General features: G+C 34.3%; 1 protein-coding gene across 1 annotated transcript in view; it reads right to left on the bottom strand.

The window, feature by feature from the left end:
• The window catches only part of LOC104511287 (probable G-protein coupled receptor 125), a 183,816-nt gene that overhangs the window by 64,905 nt on the left and 104,800 nt on the right, over positions 1 to 14,111 (bottom strand). Inside the window, exon 11 of the mRNA XM_010153843.1 lies at positions 11,790 to 12,005. Coding sequence (XP_010152145.1) covers positions 11,790 to 12,005 — 216 coding nt within the window. The remainder of the gene's footprint in view (positions 1 to 11,789; positions 12,006 to 14,111) is intronic.

The following is a 14,111-nucleotide window of genomic DNA, read 5'->3' as shown; positions in this document are numbered from 1 at the left end:
ATGCACTGTGCACATTTGTATATTTAGGATTGAAGCATGTTATTAAAAACTCACCTATAATGAGTCAAGTTTTTCTTAATTTAATGTCAATGTTAGTAGTTACTTTAATTTAGGGCTTTATAAAACTTTATGGAGCAGTTGCCGAGCTATTTTTTCATGGTTTATATTGTACATGTTTAAATAATAAAAAAACCTTTGCTGAGTAAAAAGAATCTATAGCAACTCAACAATAAAACTAATTTTGGCTCAATGTGTGTGTACTATGTATCATGTTTTTCCAATTATCTGATCTAGTTGTTTTGTAATTATCTATCTAGTTGTTATTGAGCTGGTCTCCAAGGAGTCTGTCTAATGATTATTCATTGAATTTCTTTAATTTGGAGAAGAATAATTAGTACTTTCATAACAAAACCACCAGTGATGCACAAGTAAACAGGTGAATACTAAACACATGAATTGAAAACTGCTTCGTTAATGCTGTACATAAGTTAGGTTTAATATTTTGGCTGGTTTTCCAAGTTTGCTGCAAAAATTTCAGTGCAAGCTAAAGAATTCATTTTACCCGTGAAGTTTTAAACTCTCGTCTAGACACCATTATCTTGGTTGAACTATTGGAAGATCGAAGTAAAAAGAAAAAGAATAGAGCTTCCCTAAAAGGGAACTGAGGAAAGATGTCAAGGTTAAATTTAAAATAAATTTCATTGATCTCTAGCAAAATTTATGCTAAAATTTAAAAAAAAAAAAAAGGAAAGCTAAAGTGAATTGCATATAATTTAATGTCATTAATAATGTATTTATTTTTTAAATTATTTTATTACTGAAATATACTTTGCATATGGCTCCTACCTCTCAAATTCTCCCAAAACACCTGGAAATGCTACTTTCTATCCATTGAAGTCCTGATAAGGAGTAAGTAGTAATACTACAGGTATACAACAACAACCACAATTTCCCCTTTTCTCCCCATTATACTAGACATGTACAATTTCTCGTACAGGTGCATAAGCTGCTGCTATTACTGCTGTGACAAATGTAATTTAGAATCTTTGTAAGAAACCTTGTCTGAAGTGAGGGATGTAAGCATCACCATCAATAGTCATAAAGGTGTAAGTTTTTAGATATACCTGGATAAAGCTACACAGAGATAAGTCATGCCAATCAGTTGTCATTGTTAACTACAGTTTTCTGAGTTACTCTGTACTAGAGAGTTGTTGCAAAGAGCAGTGAGTATATGAAGCCAATGTGTCTAACTAACAAAACTTTGAGCTTCAGTAAATGTGGTGTTAGCTGTGACATTTGTTTTTTAGACGGACCTACCTTTCCTCAGCTATTTTATTTGGGGAGCTCAGGGAAATGGTTAGGTGACATGGAAAGTCCTATGCAGATTTACACAGGGGCAACCGTGTATTATTTTGTTGCTGCAGCTATAACCCCTTGTCAAGGTAAGTGCCTCTGCTCCGTTAAGATGAGTCTTCATTAATGCTTCTCTAGCAATGACATATTATTTTATTTTGATTGTGGGCTAAGCAAACACTCTGTACAAGAAAAAAGCTAAACTGCCTTCCCCTCCTCCCTCCCCCCCAGCAAACATACATCTTTTTAATTTACTAAATACAATCATCATATACAGTCCGCCTACTATTCTGTGTAGTTACATTTGCAATATATTTTTTATATTTGCATTATATTTTGATCAGAGAATCTTGGGAAGAATATTCAAACAATTAAAACCTACTGAAACAATTCAGCAAGTTTTACATTTATCCTTCTGTCATCTTTTATCTTTTAATTGAATAATCCCACATTAAAAAAATTTAACCTTGGGCAATCACAACGATCAGTTTTGAGAATTACTGAAAATATAATTATTTTACCAAACTTTCAGTTTGTATTACAATAAAAATATCAGAAAAAAACCTATAACATAAACCTTTCAAATACTTCTCTGCCTAAGGGAGCCACATAACACTCAATAGGTGATATTCTGTCTTTATATGATAATAAACCATCAATATCTTGAAAATTTCTGCACTGCAAAAATGGAAATGTGTATTCAGCCTTTACCAGGAGCATCTTTATCATTAGGTTCTGTGCCTATTATAGAATGGCAGTCACCTTATCTGCAGGGCATAAGCAGAAGCATCACAAGCAGCTGAAGGGAAAGATGTGCCTGACAGCTTCTTTTGCCAAGAGAGAAGAAAGGAAAAAATTCAAAATTAGCCTAAAAGAACTAAAGATTAGTTTAATTCATAAGCAGTGCATTAGTACATTATTGGAAAAAGAAAAAAAATTACCTGATTAGTTTATTATGCATTGCCTTCCTCTAGAGAAAACAGAATCAATGGAAAAATAATTCCTAAAAAAAATGAGATAATAAATATCACAGTAAAGGAAAGTAAAATAAAAGTGTCATAGAAGAGACCGAAAAAGTATTGAAAGAGAAACGGGTGAAAACTGTTCTGATTATCTTAATTTGTAATTTTTATTTTAGATTTGCACACTCAATAAGGGAATTCTTCATGGCCAAGCCTTTAGATCTGATTTAAGTTCTAAGGAGTTCTTAGGCAAGGAGAAAACAATAGCACCAGTTTATTTTTAAAAAGATTAATTCTTCAAAATATTGTAAGGAGTACTATTTAAAAAAGAAAGAAGATGGCATTGTGACTTGATATCAGAGCACATGGGTTTCATAAAGTAACTGGTCTTAAAACAAATTTAGCTCCTTCATGTACGATTATTTTCTTACTATGGATTTGTCTGTATCTAATGCTTTGGGAAGTAAGTCAGGAAAGATGGCCTGTCCATCCTACAGCAATAATCACTGAAACAGTTACAGCTGTAATGCCCCTGCACTTTGCCATGGATTGGATAACAGGTACACATCTGATGGCTTCACTACTCTAATTCTCCTCCTACTCTACATATCTCATAACCTGTAGCAATACAACAAATTCCAACAAGTTTATTTGAATACAGTTAGATATGATGAACCTAAAAATGCAGACACTTCTTTCAAAGAGTATGAGATTTATGCCTCTTTACAAAGCATAGCCACTTAGCCAGCAAAGCTTTCTGTGATTAGGCAGGAAGGAACAGGATTTACTCCAACAAATAGTAGTCTAACTGAATCAGCTCTATGCATTTATCTTGCCACTTGAGGGTTGTAAGGTGCTTGTACTACAAAATAAGTACTTAGAAGCCAATACCTTAGGAAAATATAAACAGATAGAAGATGACAAAAGCAGCTGGATATCTGGACATGTGTTTTCAGCAGCTTTATGAAAATTTTATGTACCCGAGGCCCCTCACTGATAAGTTTTCTTTCATTCAGCTCTGTAGACTTACATGCTTGGTTACTCCACGGAGATAAAATTTGAGGAATTAATATGTATTTTTATTACATTTTATGCTGTTCTTTGCCTGGGTTGGCTGCATGACCCTGTTATGTGACATAACTCCAGTAAATTTATACTTACTGTATTTTCATTTTATTCCTGTTTATAGACCATAAAAAATACCTGAACCATTTCTTCTATACATTTTGGGTTTAATTTATTTTAATTTTATTTTGTTTAAGGGTGCAAAGGACTGCAAAAGAATTACTAAGAAAGCTTGTATTACATAACAGTATGAAACTGTTGATAAAGACATGTCAGAGATGTTATGGTAAAGCAAATTACCCTGAGCATGCATTTAGACTCTGAAACTTCCCCAGCAATTTCTCAGCATTGAATTCATGAATGTCCATTTCAGCTGTAACATGGCTTTTCAGAGATATACTAATGTCGTGATAAAAAGCGTACAGCATTTTTCAGTATGTAGTTCCACAGTTGAAATGATCTACCTTATTTCTTCTTGGGATAATAAGAGGTCAGTCAGTCCTCCTGCATGGCTAAACAGAAGAAAACACTCAACCAGAATGCAATAAGGTGAAATGGGGAAAGAGGGAAAAGAAAAATATCTGTTTTCAAGACTGATTAAGCAAACAAAGACAAAGTTGTTCTACATGGCAGAAGTATTATAGAATGAGCCTCTTTGCACCCCACAGAAAAATTTTGGGGAAATTTTAGGGAAGATCTAGAGACAGTACATGCATCGAGACTGTGTGCAAGGGACAATCAAGAAAAGTTAGAACAAGTTATTAAAAGTCAATTTAAAGTAAATTAATAAACTGTACTTAGACATTTTTGTTGATACTTTCCTTTATAACTAAGTGGCCTTAATTCAATTTAGCTGAATTAATTTCCAAATTAATTCACTTCAGCTGAACTGAATTAAAGCTACTTTGATTCTGGATAAGGGTGCCTACTTAGGGTTTCACTGAAACACTTTCAAAACTCACTCAGATTAATTTTCCCCTATGTCTCCATGTAGACAAAACCCTTAAAGTGAGTACAAAGGGAAATAAAGAAATAATGCAGGAGGGCCACTAGAAACTGTTATTTTAAAAAGAATATCTTCAGTGACTCAGAAATTATTAATTTTTATCATGGTTTTAATGTATTATTTCAATTTTGGTGCATTACTTCAATATATACACATTGAAACCTACAGAGGAGATAAGAGGAGATATACTTGTCCTCTGTCAAGACCCTCCAACTGTTAAGTAAAATGGAGTTGGTACAATTATTTCTTTGCAAATCAGCATGGTATGCATTCATGACAGCACAAGAGCATGTGCTAGCAAAGTTAAAGACACAACATGAGAAAAAGAGTTCTTAAAGAGTTCTAGTATTAGAAACTGCTACACTAAAGTGTTTTCCTACACTTTTTTCTTCTTCATAGTTGTGTGAAAACACCCGTACAGCTGTATGTGAAATCTGTAGCCTGCTTCCTTCTTACACTGATGATATTTAATTTAGTGTCCTGCAGTTGTGAACCTCACTCCAGCACTTGTTCACTGAGCTGAATGAACATCCCTGACTCTTCAGGTTATGTAACAACTTCACATGACACGTCTGCACATTTTGCCCACAGAAGATATATTTCATTTTTGATTCTCCTACCCATAGCCCAGTTACAGAAGACCCATTTTATTGTAAAGGAATCTTACTTTCAGATCCTAATAATTCTTGAAACCTGCTGTTATTTGGACTGAAATATAAAGCCAACCAATTTTACACTTAGAAGCATACTGTGAAATCAGCAAATACATGGTAGCTGATATCAACTGTATACATGTTCCTAAAAACAGAAGACATACTGGAAAGGAAATCCTCATCTAGATACCTTACTCTTCCTAGTGGTATTAGCATTTTCAAAGCACGACTGCCACTTACTACATAAGCAACTACTACTAGCATAAGCCTGAACAAATACATTACTGTCTATCAAGGATGAGCAGATCATTAGAAGCAACTACTTATCAACTCATGCTTATAGTGTCTCAATACATTCTGAATTATCTTACTTTCACTGATGATTTGTTTGACATATATTAAAGCATCCTTGAGCCTAATGCTAAGAGAAAAAGTTAACCTGTTAGAGTTTTTGAAATGAAGAACACCCTAGTCACCTTATGTTTGCCTTTTTTTTATGTGATAACAAATTCTGTAAGATATTTCCAGGAATTCACAGATCGTTAGCCCAACTTAATACAGACGCCTTTTTCGGTGCAGTCACTCCATTAGGATTATACAATGGTAAATCAGGCCCAAATAGTAAAGTAGTGGGTTTTCTGAGTATTTATTGCAGATAGTCAGCTATCAGTAGTGATATCAATAACAATCACTGCTGGTTTGCAATCATGTCTAGAACAATGTTCCACACTTTAATGAATCCCCAAGAAACAAACCACTGAGAACCACCGTACCAAAAGGTACGGCAGTGACTCATCCTTTTTGAAAGTTCCTTCCTTAAAGAAACTCTAGCAACCGCACTATGGTGGAAACCTTAATGCTGAAGCTTGATTCTACCGTGTGATTTGACTTGTTATTTGACATAACTAAGCTAAACGGTAAGGGCAAGATGCACTTTATTTCAAATACAGTACATACATTCTGATATAGACTCCTGTTACACATTTACTTACTACAGACTTCACTTAAATCAGACACGAAATTTCTGAAAAGAAAGGATTAAAATACGGATGCCAAATCAATCAAGTACACTGAAAGGCCACAGAGACTGAAAACCATTTTTCTGGTGAACAGGAGCTACTAATAAAATAGTTTGGAATGCATATGTAATCCTATTTTATGTGGAAATCAATAATGTAATTATTGAAATGATCACTATCACTTAAATATTGCATTTATGTTCTGTGGCATTTCTGTAGATGACTGCTATCATCAGAAATGCAGTGATAAAGGCTGAAGAAACACAACACAGCTGTAAATAACTTCAGTTCAATGAGTCTGATAATTACATGCAACTTTGATACTCTGATAGACTATATTTAGTAAGAGTTTCAAACCTGTTAGACACTTTATGTAGCACTGATAAAATTGAGCTCATGAAATACAGGAGGCTTTCTGTAATGTAATATCACAGAAATGTGATTTTTTTTTTTTTAAAGTGTCAAGTCCTAAGCTTACTCTTTTTCTTTCAGAGTAGCAGCATATGCTGGTCAGTGAAGCATACACTACACAGCTGTTACATCTACTGTATGACCTGTACATATTGAATTAGCCATTGTGTTTTTCAGTTCTGGTTCATCAGACTTTTGGTCTGAAGGCCCTTAAATTTAGCAAAAGAATCCAGTTCACTGTTATCTTGTCTATATATAATTCATAGCCTCCAGCCTGTTTTGATCTAAACCAATTAGAAACCTTTTCTTTTTTTTCTTTTAAACACTAACACAGGATGTATGAAAAATTTCAGTGTAAGGATTAATGGCAGAAAACCTCTCAGACAGCAGTTTGATAGTGTTTGAATATGTATTTGCATGCACACAGAGAGGATGTTAGCAAATATGGTCTTTTAAACAATCATCACCTATTCTCAGGCTTTTACATTTGCATTCATGGTACATTAAGAAAGAGAATTATTTCTACATCTAAGAACATATACAATATAATTTAGTGAATAAATAAAACCAGGTGTGGTACTGTAAGACCTAATCCATTAAGATGTCTCAAAACGTCAGATCACTTTTTTTCCAAAGAAGCCAAAGAAGGAAGCAATTCCCTGTATTAACAATATTTTGGATAGTCTGTTGTTGAGGAAATCCATTAAGGATACAAAGGTGGATGTAAAACAGAAGTACCACTGCATTTCCTTTTCTTTCTCTATTTTTCTCCCAAAGCATCCAGCCTATTAGCCTACTGCTGGAGGCAGGAAACAAGGCTAAACTGAGCCTTGAACTGACCCTTCATGGTTCTGCTTATATCCCTAAATGCAACACTTTTCACTAACGTTTGAAAGAACATTAGATTCAAGTCTCTTATTGAAGTACTGAATCTTTCCAGCCATCATAAGAAGAATTCTAACTTCTGATTAATATTTTTTTTAAATTACTATTTAGCAATTAATTGATACCAATAGAAAGTGGTACAAGGCCTGGATGAAGTGTCATTTAAAACCATTTATTTTTCTCAAGTTCATCAAGGAAAGGCTGCATTTCATCATGAAGTTGTCTCTGAAACAAAGCAGAGTTTCATGTGAGGTTCATTCCCTAAGAAAAGACAGTGAAGCAAATTGACTTCACTTGGAATGACTGTATAGAAAGTCATACAATGAATATCTATTTAGAATTACTTTCTCTGTAAACCAGAATATAAGTACTTCATTAAAAAGTAATCTGGCATTAAAACTAGTAAATTCCTTCACTGATTATTTGGAAACTCAATAACACCTGTAAGTTCTTTCACTGGCAGCTTGGGACTACAATAACAATAATTTAGAATAATGAATTCATTCTTATGTAGAAATACAGAATTTTGAAAATGTGATTTTTATAAGTAATAGGAAGTTATGCTATAATCACATCTGTACTTTTCAGGTCTGTATGTACTACGTTAAATACCAGTTCAACTAATTTGCAACCTTTTCTTGATACATTTATTATCTATTATGCCAACCACACATAAATCAATAATGCAGAAAGAGTTCCCAGTATGAACATGAATCAGCATATCAACATTCATTTAGTTAAAAATCAATTTCTCATTGAGATGGGCTCAAGAAATACTATGCACGTCTTTGTGAGATGCCCACTGGGACAGTAGTCATGCACTCCCACAACCTATTTTACAAGTTTAACACATGACATTCAGTCTAAAATGCCAGACAAGAATGAAGAATTAGTGTCTCAGCAAACTCTCCTAATATCACAAGTCTTGTCGTAAAGTTTTGTTTGTTTAATAAATAAACACCTCTCTCTGCCTACCCCAACACCAAATCTCTCCCTCCAACAATATACATTTTAACAGAGCAGAGGATGATCTCACAAGGACTGTAAACCCAGCAAACTGATTCTACTGATAGATCAAATTCAAACAGCTTACTGGCACCATAAACACAAATATTACTTGTCCATATGTGCATTATTCCTTCCAGATTAACTGTTCCTAACCCCATACACACAGAAACCAGGCCTCCAGTCCCCAAAATCATGGAAGTTGCTTAATAATTCTGTAATAAAGGAGAAGAACCCACATTAACAAAAAAACTCCAAACAACAACAACAACAACAAAAATCCAGCCATATTACCTGCTAATCATCAAAGCAATCTATTTTAGTGAACTCTTTGTCATCATCAAACTACTTGTGGTCCAATATAAGCCAACAGGAATCAAACCAACCCGGGGTGTGTATGTGTGGTGGGGGGGTATGGGAACAAAATACAACAACAACAACAACATTTAAATACACATCTACAGTTACTAAATTTATCCATTTAGAAATTGTAAATGCATTCTGTAACAGAAAATACAGGTGACAATTCATTAGCTAAATAATCATGTAGTGAAAAAGGTTTTGGGAAACAAAATGTAATTATTTATTGGCTGTTGAAGTATGTTCTGTTAGCCATCATCAATTTTCCTCTGAAAATAAAATAGGCATTAGGAACAAGAATTTAGAAAAGACTAGTTGAAAATATTCAACTTACATACAGTTCTATTAAAAATTGTAAAAAATTCATTATTAGTATGGTAATAAAATTAAAGTTGTGGTATAATTACTCAAATGTCAATGCAGAATGGGAACTTCACTAGTCCTCAGTATTCTACTTGTTCATTATTACCTTTGTACCATTAAGTTTACTTAAAATATGTTCTAACAACTAATGTACTGTGTTATTAACTGTTGCGATGTCAATGAGTATTTGTTATGAGATTTATCTTAATTAGTCTACAAACTATTATTTAACAGCAGAATGCACATGGAGGAGCCTGATAGTTTATAACAAGGAAACTAATCTTACAATGCCCTTTGGGAAATCCCAAAGAGAACTTTTCTGTAACAAGAGCAATGAGGCAGAAAATCAGACGAAAAGAGTCTTTTATCCAACCATTGTGGACGAGAGAGTGACAGTCTATCTCTCAGATATACATTGGCAGCATACATAAAATCAATATGATACATGTCTGCCCAGGAACAGAAGCTTATTTCACAAGATAGCAAATGTGAGTTGAAGGAACAGAATTTTATATCAAATACAAGTTGGTAATTTTCACAGTCCTTTTGCCCTAACATTTATTCTTTTCAATGAACTCAGATTTCTTTTCACTTCTTCATAGTCAAGGTAGAAGTCTAAACTGAACACAGAATTAAAGGAGAACCAGTTAAATGACTGTTTTAAAATAATACATGTCTCTGAAACATCAATTCCATAAACAATGAAAACACTTCCAGGTGGCTGTTATTTGCAGAATAAGATTTTTATCTGCTAAAAGAGAAGTGGCAAAGGGCATGATAAAAAAAGATAGGAAATGAGCTTGTAATTACACTTTTTAAAGTTTGTTCTAAGCACATATGAAACAGAAAAAGTGATACAATAGATTTTTCCTTCTTTCAAAAAACAGAATGTATATTAATTTTTATATGTTAAAACGTATGTTAAACAAATGCAAGAATTGTAAAAACCCTTCTGTATACCTAAAATAATTGACATCTGTCACACATGTATGAACAGTATTTGGCACTGGTTAATTTTCTCATTGTTTAGAAAGATCTGCAAGAGCAGGATAGTTATCCACGTTATAAATGGCCACAGAAGCATGTGCAGACAAAAGGATATGTTGAACATAGAATACAAAACTGAAAATGTTGAAGATGTCTTAGACATATGGACATTGTTTGAGAAGGAATAGCAATAAGAATTATAAATATACTAATGTGTGATTCGATCATTCTGGAAGAAGGAAGAGAGGGGCAGTTTGTCTTGTCTGGTTTTGATTTTGAAATTAAACCAATCTAATCAACTGAATGGCAGACAATTCAGCTTTTTTCATAGCTAGTACTCAGTGTACAATCTAAACACACCTGCAAGCAAATTAATGCCTGCACAGAAAATACCGGTTTATATATCATATTGCTGTAATTTAAGAAAGTGGCAATTCTTCCCAGATCTTTTCTTAGTACTAAATGGTTTTACTTATTTTAAAACAAGGACTCAGTGGCTGAAATAAGAGAGATACCAACAGCTACTTTTCTATACCTCTTAGATAATATGTCTAAGAATGAAGAAGATAAAAAAAAAATCTTTTTAAATGTAAAAATTAGAATAAATGTCGTTATTCAGATTACTAAAAATAGATATTATATATCTGGATAGATTCTAAATCACAATGAAAACCAGTATAGGACAAAATTAAAAACTATATTTTGCTTATAAAAAACCTCATGTATAATAAATATAAAAGCATGGAGCACGTGAAATAGAATAAACTTTAAAATCCGTACATCACATAGAGATATCCTTGTGGAATATCTATGCTCAGTCTAGGGGAAAAAAATTACCCTAATGATATACTGTGGCACACTGTAGTATAGCAGTGTTTTGTTGGGCATTTTGGCTGGTGTTTTGACAGTATGATGTATGTGGTTATGGAACATTTCATATGTGAAGATTCAATGTGAATCTTCTCAACAGGAGCCTGAAAACATTTGTGCATTTTTTTAATGTAGAAGTGAATGAAAGATCTGGACTGGGGAACATTCAGTCTGATAGACTGGACCAGAAAAATGAATCAAAAGTAAAATGAAATTCAGCTGAAGGACAACAAAAATTCAACTCTGCAATACTTAAATTTAATAACATGCTCAACCAAATGAAAATTTCCATTTCCTGCTAGATCAACACTGAATTGTTCTACCTCACTATTTGATCATAACAGTACATTCTATTAAAAGGCTTATTTATTATTGTTTTTCTGCAGCTACTTCTCAAAAACTCCAATGTAACACTCTCTGTCTGTATAAAGTTCAGGAGGTAGAGAATGTAATATTATTTAGTGGAAGTAAAGGTAATTTCCCTAAAAAAATACATCCTTGAACTGTAAAACTCCCTGAGAGCACCTCACTAAAAGAAATATTTCCAAATTACTTTAAAGAGATTGCTTACAGAAAAGTTTGCAGAACTGGACCCTGAGATAAAAAGAACAAGAAATTTACTATTTTCTATTCACATCCTGCTTTCTGCCTGATTACATTACTGCATTATCCATTAGCACAACCAAATATGCTACACCAGTTTAAGGCCACTTGCATGTTGAAATTAATAACCAGTTTACAATATTAGCAACACAGGAAATATATATTTTCCAAAGCAGTATTCTTCTTAAAGGTACTACTGAAAACACACTGAATTAGGTAAGTCATATTCATGATGGTACTGACTTACCCTGGTAGAAGAATTCACCAAGGAACCATTAAGATTGCCAGTGTTGCACTTGAAATTCAAATGTTGATCAGGATGGTGACTTGCTTCCCAGCTTCCCAAATCACGCACCACCGACTTGTCAGAATTTGCAGGTATTTTCTGGAAGGCAGTGCAAGTCATTCCTGTGAAACTAGATGGCTTGATCATAAAGGCCTCCAGAGCAATATTACGAGATCCCTGTAAAAAAATATTGAGAAACAGGTGTGTGTTTAACTCATTAAGTATAATTGCATTATTATATGTGCACTGTGTATTTACTGTATATGCTTTATAAAGGATTGTGCATGCACACACTTCCATACATATTTGCATGGTAAGAAAGAAAGTGGAACTTATTTAAAAAACTGATCTAGAATTCTACAGCAGCATAGTGGGTTTGCTTGAATCTTCTTTAGGAATATATCAGTTTATATCAGGTATATAAGTTATTATTATATAATTTTTGCAATTGTGTCATTATCAGCTTAAACAGGATCAATCCTGATTTAAAGTGATAGAGTTATAAAGTAAATTAGCAAAAGCAGTAGTAAGAATTATTTAAAAAATTAACAAAGATATATTTTGTACCCCAAAAATGAAACAGAAATATGTTTAGCTATTTGGTGGATGGATTGGTTTTTTACAGAACATAGAATACTGAATGTGAATATATGGTTCAATGCAACACCACGTTATAGGTCTTTGACCCACCCTTTAGTGAGGGGATGTGTCTAGGTGGAGATAGCAGCAAAGTGCAGAGATATGCATCTCTAGCCTTAAACTAGTACATTTATTTCAACACAGTTCTGTGCATGACAAACAGCTCATGCTATAATCAGGTTGACTAGCTTAGCACCACACAGGTTGGACTATATGGTTTCTGCTTCCAGGCACATATTTTTATGGATCTGTGAGCACGTGTATTTTGCACATTGACAGTAATGTAAAGATACTTTAGTTAAGCCACAAACTAGAAGGTTTATCGGAAGGATAAACATACAAACATGGCATTTTTTATATTACTGTACTTTGCTTCTGTTATGCAAGATAGCAAAACAGAAGTACATTAAATCCACCTAGTAACAATTGGTGTGAATCCTTCAGAATTTTGGGCATCATGTGAGTTGGGCATAACACTAGTTTCCTATTTCAAATTTGTGAAGTGATTGTTGTTTTCTCGACAATGTTGTAATTAGGATTCAAATGATTTCACAGAAGTGACCCCTATCTCTGTAATTTTGAACATTAAATTCTTCAAACACTTTGCTTTTTCCATTCCCAAAATACACCTGTAAAGGCCTGATGATGTTCAAATAGCATGAATACGCCATTCTCATCATATGGAAACAGATGGGTAAAATGTAAAGTAAAACAGTGTTTATTATGCAGGATTGTAAAATGAGCTACAAAATAGATACAGATGAACTCAGAGCAAAATTATCCATGGAAACAAGCCACAGTCAGGTATATGTCATGAAAAGTCACAAGCTAATCTTGTCTCTAAGCAGTACAGATACCAAAAATGATAATTTGGTGTCCATTTCCTAAGCCTCAGCTAAAGGCACCACTCAGCAGAAGGGCCAAAGGGGATTGTTACCTGGGTAGACTAAGAGCAGTGCCGAAGGCTGTAAAGACAGAGAGTACAAACAAAAAGCCACATTGCAATTAGCCTAAAATATTCTAACAGTCTCACCAGCTGGAAAATGAAATAAAAACTCTTTGGGGTGGGTTTGACAACTATTGCAGAACAATACTCAAGGGAAATTAATTTGGGGTTGCTGAGGGATACAAATCCACCAAGGCAGCTCTCCATTGCTGAGGGCAGCTCCCACCACTCTGGCTGTACCCAGGGCCTATGAGGGGCCTCCCGTCCCCTTTGCTCTCGCCCAGAGTCAGGCTGAGGCTCACCCAAGGCCTCACCTGAACTCCATAGTGGCAGCACCACAGCCCTGTTGCCCCAGGCTCATCACTGACCATCTTCACCCAGCCTGGCCTGGCCACCACGGAGTTGCACCTGAGCCCAGTTACCATCACTGGGTCTGGACCTTCTACAGCCTCACATTCCCCACCTTGGCCTCATCACCATCCTGAGAGCTGCTCACAGCTCTCCCACCTGTGGGACAGGCCCTGGCTGGGGAGGCCCCAGCCCTTGCCACATCCTGATAAGAAACTTTTGTCTGTATGACTTCTATATGACTACAAGATTTTAAATACCATACAGCAGATAACATCATCTTTGTTTTAGTATTTAGTATGACTATGACATGCAACACTAAATATATAATATTTTTATTTATATATACA

This window comes from Eurypyga helias, unplaced genomic scaffold, assembly GCF_000690775.1.
Source record: "Eurypyga helias isolate BGI_N326 unplaced genomic scaffold, ASM69077v1 scaffold1886, whole genome shotgun sequence".
Taxonomy (NCBI): Eukaryota; Metazoa; Chordata; class Aves; order Eurypygiformes; family Eurypygidae; genus Eurypyga; species Eurypyga helias.
The sequence above is the reverse complement of the archived record's forward strand: the minus strand, read 5'-3'. Positions and strand labels throughout refer to the sequence as shown.